This window comes from Rattus rattus, chromosome 1, assembly GCF_011064425.1.
Source record: "Rattus rattus isolate New Zealand chromosome 1, Rrattus_CSIRO_v1, whole genome shotgun sequence".
In the NCBI taxonomy this organism is placed as follows: domain Eukaryota; kingdom Metazoa; phylum Chordata; class Mammalia; order Rodentia; family Muridae; genus Rattus; species Rattus rattus.
The window spans coordinates 215,229,609-215,240,651 of NC_046154.1; the positions used below are offsets into that span (position 1 = coordinate 215,229,609).

Genomic DNA, 11,043 nt, shown 5'->3' on the forward strand with positions numbered 1-11,043 from the left:
CCTTCTATGAAGCCACAGTTTTGCTTATACTTAAACCACATAAAGACCCAACAAAGAAAGAGAACTTCAGACCAATTTCCCTTATAAATATCAATGCAAAAATACTCAATAAAATTCTTGCAAACCAAATCCAAGAACCTATCAAAACAATCATCGATCATTATCAAGTAGGCTTCATTCCATGGATGCAGGGATGTTTCAATACACAGAAATCCATTAATGTTATCCACTATATAAACAAACTCAAAGAAAAAAAACACATGATCATCTTAATAGGCGCTGAGAAAGCATTTGATAAAATTCAACACCCCTTTATAGTTAAAGTCTTGGAAAGATCAGGAATTCAAGGCCCATACCTAAACATAGTAAAAGCCATATACAGCAAATCAGTAGCCAACATCAAACTAAATGCAGAGAAACTTGAAGCAATCCCACTAAAATCAGGGACTAGACAAGGCTGCCCACTCTCCAACTACTTATTCAATATAGTATTCAAAGTCCTAGCCAGAGCAATTAGCGAACAAAAAGAGGTCAATGGGATACAAATTGGAAAGGAAGAAGTCAAAATATCACTATTTGCAGATGATATAATATTATACTTAGTGTCTCAAAAATTCTACCAGAGTACTCCTACAGCTCATAAACAACTTCAGCAAAGTGGCAGCATTTAAAATTAAGTCAAACAAATCAGTAGCTTTCCTCTACTCAAAAGCTAAACAGGCCAAGAAAGAAATTAAGGAAATGATGCCCATCACAATATACACAAGTAATATAAAATACCTTGGTATGACTCTAATGAAGCAAGTGAAAGATCTGTATGACAAGAACTTCAAGTCTCTGAAGAAAGACATTGAAGAAGATCTCCTGTAAAGATGTAAAGATCTCCTATGCTCATGGATTGACAGGCCATCTTTGCCGAGAGCAATCTACAGATTCAATGCAATCCCCATCAAAATTCCTACTCAATTCTTTATAGAGGTGGAAAGACCAATTTGCAGATTCATTTGGAAAAGAAAAAAACTCAGGATAGTGAAAACTATTCTCAACAATAAAAGAACTTCTGAGGGAATCATCATCCCCCACCTCAACCTGTATTACAGAGCAATTATGATAAAAGCATAAGGTACTCTTACAGAGACAGGGAGGTAGAGCAGCGGAATAGAATTGAAGACCAGAAATGAACCCACACACCTATGGTCACTTGTTCTTTGACAAAGGAGATAAAATCATTCAATGGAAAAAAGACAGCATTTCCAACAAATGGTGCTGGTTCAACTGGAGGTCAGCATGTAGAAGAATACAAATAGACCCATCTTATCTCTTTGTACAAATCTTAAGTCCAAGTGGATCTGGGACCTTCACATAAAACCAGATACACTCATAGTAATAGAAGAGAAAGTGGGGAAGAGCCTCAAACACAACCACAGGGGAAAATTTCCTGAATAAAACATTTCAAATGTTATCCCCTTTCCCAGATTCCTGTCCATAAACCCCTATCCTCTCCCCCTCCCCTTCTTCTATGAGGGTGTTCCCCTATCTACCCACCCCTGCCCGTCTCCTGCCCTGCCCTCCCCTACACTGGGGGTTGAGCCAGGGCCAAGGGCTTCTCCTCTCATTGGTGCCCAATGAGGCCATCCTCTGCTACATATGCAGCTAGAGCCACAGGTCTGCCCATGTGTACTCTTTGGATGGTGGTTTAGTCCCTGAGAGCTCTGGTTGGTTGGTATTGTTCTTATGGGGCTGCAAACCCCTTCAGCTCCTTCAATCCTTTCTCTAACTCCTCCATAGGAGACACAGTTTTCAGTTCAATGGTTGGCTGCCAGCATCTGCCTCTGTATTTTTCATGCTGTGGCAGAGCCTCTTAAGAGACAGCTAGCTATATCAGGATCCTTTGATCTTAATTTCTTGTTTCTACTTTGGTTTTTTTTTCTACTTTTCAGGACTCATTTTAAATGTTATTCCTTTTGATAGTATTTATTGGTTCTAATTTAGAAAACTGAGTAACTGAATTGCCTTTCAGTTTTAAAATCGTATTCAGATTGTTACATTAACACTTAACAGTCTGAAATGTATCTTCACCTTTCACACTGGAGTCCATCTCTTAATTGGAAACTTAATATGAGAGAGCTTGACACACACTTGGAGCTCATTAAGAATTCAATTCCTAAACTCTTTAATGATTCAAAAGCTTTTTGACTGTATCCTTGAATGCTTGTCTCACCTGTTGGTTCCTTAGGGTATAAATGAAGGGGTTCAATAAAGGAGCAACTGAAGTAATGAGTAGGGCTACTCCTTTATTGAATGTGCCCCCTTCTTTTGCTGAAGGCTTAACATACATGAAGAAGCAGCTCCCATAAGAGAGGGAGATAACAATCATGTGGGAAGAACATGTAGAAAAGGCCTTTGTCCTTTGCTGGACTGAAGGGAGCTTGAGAATTGTCTTGATGATGAATGTATAGGAGAGAGTTACCAGCATTAGAGTCACCACGAGGGTCACAGATGCCACGAGAAAGACAACTTTTTCTATGAGGTTCGTGTCAGAGCAGGAGAGTTCTCGAAGAGGCTCAAAGTCACAGAAATAATGATTTAACCTGTTGGATGCACAAAAGTCCTGCTGACTCATCAAAGTGATGGGAGGTATAATGACCATCAACCCAGACAGCCAAGAGCAGAGAACCAGCTGGGTACAGATTTTGTTGCTCATAATTGTCATGTAATGCAGGGGTTTGCAGATGGCCACATAGCGATCGTAAGACATAGCAGCCAGAAGATAAAATTCTGTTGCTCCAAGAAAGATGGCAAAGAAATACTGAGCAAAGCAGCCAGCAAAGCTAATACTCTTGTTTCCTGTTGTAATGCTGACCAAAACCCTGGGAATGAAGATGTTTGTGAAAGAAATTTCTAAGAAGGAGAAGTTCCGGAGAAAGAAATACATGGGAGTGTGAAGGTGCGAATCCAGCAGGGTGAGAATGAGGATGGTCAGGTTTCCGATCATGCTGAATATGTAGGCAAGGAAAAGAAAAGTGAAAACTACCACCTGAAGTTCAGGGACATCTGTGAGACCTAGAAGGATGAATTCAGTTAACAAAGTTTTATTTTTCATTTTTGGAAAACAAGCAAGCAAGCAAACAAACCTGAATGTCAAGGTGAAAAGGAATAACCAGGGTGAGAAAGAGGTGTTCAGATGGGAACCAGAAGAACCTGCAGAAGACAGAATGAAATGGACCATGAGCTTTCCCAGACCAGTGGCCCATTTGCTTGGTCCTTCCTATTCCCATCTATATCCCATGTAAGAAACTTCTTGCATTTCCACACATGGAGCTCTCTCTTGGGCCAGCATAAAAGAAGTAGCTGCCTCACAAACAATGTCTAATGTCTGTGTGATCAGTGTGGGTAACTTTTTTTTGAGGAGATGTGACCAAATATATATTCAACCCAGAGGGAACATTGATAACAGACAATAGACATGGCTCCACTCAAGTCTCACTTGGAGAACTAACACATTACTTATGGGACCACTGGTGACACAAAGGCAGCCACATCGCAGAAGAGCCCATCAGGACATGTTCAGGCAAACTTCACCAGTGGAGATGCCCCAACAGTTTATAGACATCTCTGCTGGGTCTACTTTCCTCCAGCAATCATTTACTGCTTACCAAGGCCAGAGTGGAGTCTTGTGAGTCTTGTAATTGTCTAAGCTGCCTAACCCTAACAGGCCCCCTTCTTTCTAACAGGAAATGGCTCTACAACATCCGATGACTAGCAGATTCCTGGGCGGCTGCGTCCCTTCAGAAGAGCCACACACTTCTTGTTCCTAGCATTGCTTTCCTTTCTTTTGAAAAGGTTTCTACTTATTTTTTAAGAATTTCATACATTGTATTTTGATCACAGTATTTCTCCTACTCCAACCCTTCCTAGATCTTTTCCTAATTCCCTACCCACCCAACTTTGTTTTTTGTTTCTTTTCAACCAAACCCCAAACAAAACTAAAAAATTAATGCATACATGCAGGCAGACATGCTTGTGACCACACACACACACACACACACACACACGCACACACACATGCACACACACACATACACTTACACACATATTCACACAGAGACACACTCAAAGATACATACATACATGCATATACACACATGCACACACACATTCACACAGACACAGACACAGACACACACACACACACACACACACACACACACACACACATATACCCGCACACAGCAGACCATGTAATTCCATTTGTGTTGGCCCAACTACCCCTAAATGTGGGGCCACCCTCCTGTGTGATTGATATGACTCAGGGTCATTCCTTTGTTAAGTGACAGGTTCTAGTCCAGACTCCTCTTTCTGTTTAGCACTTTCATGTAATATTTTATGTTTAGAGTAATCACTCATGTTTCTTTCATTTAAGTTCCTTAATTTTCTTGATGTTAAACAAAGGTGACAGCATATACTGGCAAGGATGTGGAGAAATAGGAACACTCCTCCATTATTAGTAGGATTGCAAGCTGGTATAACCACTCTGGAAATCAGTCTGGAGGTTCCTCAGAAAATTAGACATAGTATTACCTGATGACCCAGCTATATCACTCCTGGGCATATATCTAAAAGATGCTTCAACATATAACAAGGACACATACTACACTATGTTCATAGCAGCCTTAGTTATAATAGTCAAAAGCTGGAAAGAACCCAGATGCCTTTCAACAGAGGAATGGATACAGAAAATGTGGTACATCTACACAATGGAGTATTACTCAGTTATTGAAAACAATGACTACATGAAAGTCTTAGGCAAATGGATGGAACTAGAAAATATCATTCTGCATCACAGAAGAACACACATGGTATGCAGTCACTGATAAGTGGACATTAGGCCAAAAGCTCGAATTACCCAAGACGTAATCCACGGACCACATGAAACTCAAGAAGAAGGATGACCAAAATGCGGATGCTCCATTCCTTCCTAAAAAGGGGAACAAAAATATCTATAGGAGGGGATAGAGAGGCAAAGTTTAGAGCAGACACTGCCACATGTGGTCCATATATATACAGCCACCAAAACTAGACAAGATGGATGAATTTAAGAAGTGCATGCTGACAGGAACAGGATATAGATCTCTCCTGAGAGACACAGTCAAAGCATGTCAAATACAGAGGCAAATGCTAGCAGCAAACCACTGAATTGAGAACCGGATTCCCATTGGAAGAATTAGAGAAAGAATTGAAAGAGCTGAAGGGGCTTGCAACCCCAAGAACAACAATGCCAACCAACCAGACACCTCAGAGCTCTCAGGGATTGGACTAAAGCACCAATCAAAGAGTACACATGGAGGGACCCATGGCTCTAGCCACATATATAGCAGAGGATGGCATTGTCTGGCATCATTAGGAGGAGAAGCCCTTGGTCTTGTAAAGGCTTGTTTCCCCAATGTAAGGGAATGCCAGGGAGTTGGGGTGGGAGTGAATGGGTGGGAGTGGGAGCATCTTCATAGAAGCAGGGAGAGGGGTATGGGAGAGGGGGAAAGGTAATAACATTTGAAATGTAAATACATAAAATATCCAATAAAAATAAATAAATATAAAAAATGTACAGTTTTCAATTTTTACTCAAAATACCCTAAGACTCTTTTTAATGTGTCTGTTAGTAGTCACAGATCTGTGCATTAGCTACATGTCACTCTGCTATTTCTACATACCTGCTGGTGTGGGGGAGGCCAATAAAGTATTAGATTTAGAATAACAGACAGTATGCATGCATTCAAATGCATTTGTAGTCTTAAGATCTGGAGTTTTACTTTGCTATAAGAACTAGGAGATTTTATTAACATTTGAAGGAATTTTAGGAACCTAGGGATTTTTAAAACACACATTTTAATTCATTAATTTCTTGATTAGATTTGTTTTCTTTGATAATATGCTCAATCACATCTAAAACATTTTGCATGTGTAAAAGTGTGAATTTACAGACAATTACATGAAGCCATGATACCCTTCTCTTTCTTCTGTCTGTCTGTCTGTCTCTTATTGTGGCAAGGTCTTGTGCAGCCTGGCTGACATCAAAATGTATAGCCAAGGGTGCCCTTGAATTTCTGATTGTTCTGCTGCTACCTCTCAAGTGCTAGGATTACAGTATAGGTCACAACTACTAGAAATAGGTCTTTAAAAAGAATTTGTATGTGACACTTCGTGCACATTTCAAATATCCTTATTTGTGAGCACATGTGGTTAAAGGATCACATTATCTGGGAACTTCCTTATTGATTTTTCAGGGTGTTTCCTAGTTATGGTTTTAATAAAATTCATAAAGTATCATATTTTAAGAATTTTTGAACAGAATAATTTTAATTTCATATATATATATTAAAACTTTACAGGATACTTTTGCTATACATGAAATACATTTTGTTTTATTTTACTGTACTTAAATTTATTTTTCAAATGTTGGTTGCAAATCTATAGTTGAAATAAAGAATAAACAGAGGTTACATATGGGTCTGGAGAGATGGATGAGAGGTTAAGAGCGCTGGCTCCTTTCCCAGAGGACCAGGGTTTGATTATCAGCACTCACATGGAGGCTCACAACTGTCAAACCCCAGTTTTAGGGAATTCAATGCCCTCCCTCCATAACCACCAGGCACATGAGTGGTTCATAGACACACACGTAGGGAAAACATACATACACACAAAATAGTCAAAAACCAACATAGTGAATACTCTATTAGTTACCAACCTGGAATATTCTGGAAGAGGTTGAACATTTACACCTGCATCTGTGTCAGGCTTCACAACCACAGAAAAGTGATGCCAGTGAAGCTATAAACATGGAACATATTTCCTTACCTGACTATCCAAAAAGTTACAGTAGAAATGTAACCCTAATGTAAGTCCTAAGAGTGGATAAAAATTATAAACTACTCAATTAGACAATAATATCAGTTATATTCCATTTTCTTCATTTGCTGCCATAACTCTGTGTTATAAAAATCTGTGACTTTCTAGGGTTCCTTGTCCTAAGAATTGGCCTTTTGCTTTCTTGTCTCCTCAGTGAGGTGGGGACTTGATGATCTGTTCCCCAACTCAAACTGAATCAAAGTGTTTGGATATCCTATCTTTAAAAAACAGGGCTAATAATTAGAAGGGCCTTGAGGAGAAAAGTAGTTCTGGATTTTTCTACTCCAGAATACTCGATGGCCTCAGAAGGTAGAATATGAACCCATTGTTAACCCCAGATGATGTTTTACCCAGAGTGGCAAAAGTTACATCTGTTGAACTGAGACCATGCACTGGGGGATCAATTGAGTGAAGAAGTTAAAGCAGCCCTGGGGATCCGTCTTTGGAAAAAGCTAATGAGTGTTCTTTGTTGGTAATGTTAAGAACATTCTTGCACTACAGAGAGGGAGAAAGTCCAGAGGGTCTAGCTTGCAGGTTGGCTGTTGGGTCGCTGAAGTAAGCAAGAGAGCATCACTCGTGGAGGAAGCATGGAATCATTAGATTTTAATTTCCCAGTGGGTAGTCACAGCTGGTTCTGGCTGTGGAGAGGCAGACTAGGTAGAAGATTTTGAGGTCATAACGGTCCTGAAAAGCCACGTTTCACCAGTAGCCCGTTATTCATTAGTCCATGTGTAGTCTACTGCCAAAGGCAGTAAACAGCAGTTTTCATTTTTGGAGGGAAATGAAACATAAGACAGATAAAAGTGTTGAGCTCAAAGTAAGGTAAGGGTAGAGATACATAGTGGCCCATTTGTTTCTGAGGAAAATCCACAAATCTCCAGTTTAAGGATGAGAGTAAGGTATGCAGATACAATAATTCCACTTAGGGACAACTTCTCAAGAATGAATTTATCTGGCTAATCACCTACTTGGTAATAAACACTAGATTTGCACCAGGCAAAATATCCACTGTATAAATATCTTTCCACACAAAATGTCATTCAATTCTTAGGTCATTGAGACCATGAAAATGTGGTCAAGCAAAATGTAGCACAGTAACCAGTTTGCCTTATTAGCATGCAAAGTGACGCGTATAATTATAGAATTTTCACACATACTTGTCATCATGTTTTCTTTTATTCACTGTCTTCTGCCATACTTTCCTTCCCATCGGCCCTTCCTCCTAGTCTCATTCTTTCCCTTAAACAGCCCTCCATTCTTCTGTCACAGCCATTCCATTTTATTTTCTTCCCCACCCACCACTCTCCCTTTTTTTTTCTTTTCTTTTTTTCAGAGCTGGGGACCGAACCCAGGGCCTTGTGCTTGCTAGGCAAGCACTCTACCACTGGAGCTAAATCCCCAACCCCACCACTCTCCCTTAAGATTGGTTCCTCCCCTGGATATTCTCATTTCTACTTTCATGACCAAACATACATGTATGTATATATGTACACACAGTATAAATTAAAGTTTATATTCTGCACCTGAGAGAAAAATGTGCTATTTGTCTGGTTATTTTGTCTAATACAATGACCTTGTATGCATTCATTTTCCAATAAATGTCATGTTTACATTTTTTTAATAGCTTAATAAAATCCACTATATATATGTGAAATGAAAATTTCTGATTGTGCCATGTGATGCACACTATTGTGATCGTTTGCTGAAGCAGACTCATGTAATGTTTTGTCCAGTCAAGAGCCATGAGAGAGGCACAGTGGAAAACTCCTGGCATGAGCTGCTCATTTGTGTTTGGTGAAAGTTTTGAAATGGACTTCTGGTATCCAGACAGACTCTCTCTCTTTGTGCTGATCTTTTTTGATTCTTCCACCATTATTAAATTGGGTATTTCTTATTTACATTTCAAATGTTATTCACATTCCTAGTTACCAGGTCTACATCCTCCTAACCCCAGCCCTTCCCCTTTTACATTGGTGTTCCCCGCCCCATCCTCCCCCCATGACAAACCCCCGCAACAATCCTGTACATGGGGGTCCAGCCTTGGCAGGACCAAGGGATTCACCTTCCACTGGTGCCACTACTAGGCTATTCATTGCTTCCTGTGAATTTGCAGCCCAGGGTCAGTCCATGTATAGTCTTTGGGTAGTGGCTTAGTCCCTGGAAGCTCTGGTTGGTTGGCATTGTTGTTCATATGGGGTCTCAAGCCCCTTCAAGCTCTTTCAGTCCTTTCTCTGATTCCTTCAATGGGGGGTCCCATTCTCAGTTCAGTGGTTTGTTGCTGTCATTCGCCTCTGTATTTGCCATATTCTGGCTGTGTCTCTCAGGAGTTTCATGAGTTCTGTGCATCTAGGGTAATTCAAGCATTTGGGCTAATAGCCACTTATCAATGAGTGCATACCATGTGTGTTCGTCTGTGATTGGGTTACCTCACTCAGGATGATATTTTCCAGTTCCATCCATTTGCCTATGAACTTCATAAAGTCATTGTTTTTGATAGCTGAGTAATATTCCATTTTGTAGATGTACCACATTTTCTGTATCCATTCCTCTGTTGAAGGGCATCTGGGTTCTTTCCAGCTTCTGGCTATTATAAATAAGGCTGCTATGAACATAATGGAGCATGTGTCTTTGTTATATGTTGGGGCATCTTTTGGGTATATGCCCAAGAGAGGTATAGCTGGGTCCTCAGGCAGTTCAATGTCCAATTTGCTGAGGAACCTCCAGACTGATTTCCAGAATGGTTGTTCCAGTCTGCAATCCCACCAACAATGGAGGAGTGTTCCTCTTTCTCCATATCCTCACCAGCATTTGCTGTTACTTGAGTTTTTGATGTTAGCCATTCTCACTGGTGTGAGGTGAAATCCCAGGGTTGTTTTGATTTGCATTTCCCTTATGACTAAAGATGTTGAACATTTCTTTAGGTGTTTCTCAGCCATTCGGCATTCCTCAGCTGTGAATTCTTTGTTTAGCTCTGAACCCAATTTTTAAAAGGGTTATTTGTCTCCCTGCGGTCTAACTTCTTGAGTTCTTTGTATATTTTGGATATAAGGCCTCTATCTGTTGTAGGATTGGTAAAGATATTATTCCAATCTGTTGGTTGCCGTTTTGTCCTAACAACAGTGTCCTTTGACTTTTTGTAAGTCAAGGTTTTTGTAAGTAAGCTTACTTTTTGTAAGCTTTTGTAGCTTTGCAGTTTTATGAGATCCCATTTGTCGATTCTTGATCTTAGAGCATAAGCCATTGGTGTTTTGTTCAGGAAATTTTTTCCAGTGCCCATGTGTTCCAGATGCTTCCCCACTTTTTCTTCTATCAGTTTGAGTGTATCTGGTTTGATGTGGAGGTCATTGATCCACTTGGACTTAAGCTTTGAACAGGATGATAAGCATTGGTTGATCTGCATTCTTCTACATGCTGACCTCCAGTTGAACCAGCACCATTTGCTGAAAATGCTATCATTTTTCCATTGGATGTTTTTGGCTCCTTTGTCAAAAATCAAGTGACCATCGGTGTGTGGGTTCATTTCTGGGTCTTCAATTCTATTCCACTGGTCTATCTGTCTGTCTCCATAACAGTACCATACAGAACATCACTATTGTTCTGTAATACTGCTTGAGTTTAGGGATAGTGATTCCCCTGGAAGTCCTTTTATTGTTGAGGATAGTTTTAGCTATCCTGGGTTTTTTGTTATTCCAGATGAATTTGCAAATTGTTCTGTCTAACTCTCTGAAGAATTGGATTGGTATTTTGATGGGGATTGCACTGAATCTGTAGATCGCTTTTGGTAAAATGGCCATTTTTACTATATTAATCCTGCCAATCCATAAGCATGGGAGATCTTTCCATCTTCTGAAGTCTTCTTCAATTTCTTTCTTCAGAGGCTTGAAGTTCTTATCACACAGATCTTTAACTTGCTCTGTTAAAGTCACACTGAGGTATTTTATGTTATTTTGGACTATTATGAAGGGTGTTGTTTCCCTAATTTCTTTCTCAGCTTGTTTCTCTTTTGTGTAGAAGAAGGTTACTGATTTATTTGCATTAATTTTATACCCAGCCACTTTGCTGAAGGTCTTTATCAGGTTTAGTAGTTCTCTGGTGGAACTTTTGGGATCTCTTTTTTTTTTTTTTAAATATTTTTTT

At 39.8% G+C, this 11,043-nt stretch overlaps 1 protein-coding gene across 1 annotated transcript; it reads right to left on the reverse strand.

Annotated features, from left to right (window-relative positions):
- Positions 1-2,173: 2,173 nt before the first annotated feature.
- LOC116890077 (olfactory receptor 2AP1) lies at positions 2,174-3,103 on the reverse strand. Its single transcript, XM_032890840.1, has one exon. The coding sequence runs from the start codon at positions 3,101-3,103 to the stop codon at positions 2,174-2,176; it is 930 nt and encodes a 309-aa protein (XP_032746731.1).
- Between the last annotated feature and the right edge of the window lie 7,940 nt (positions 3,104-11,043).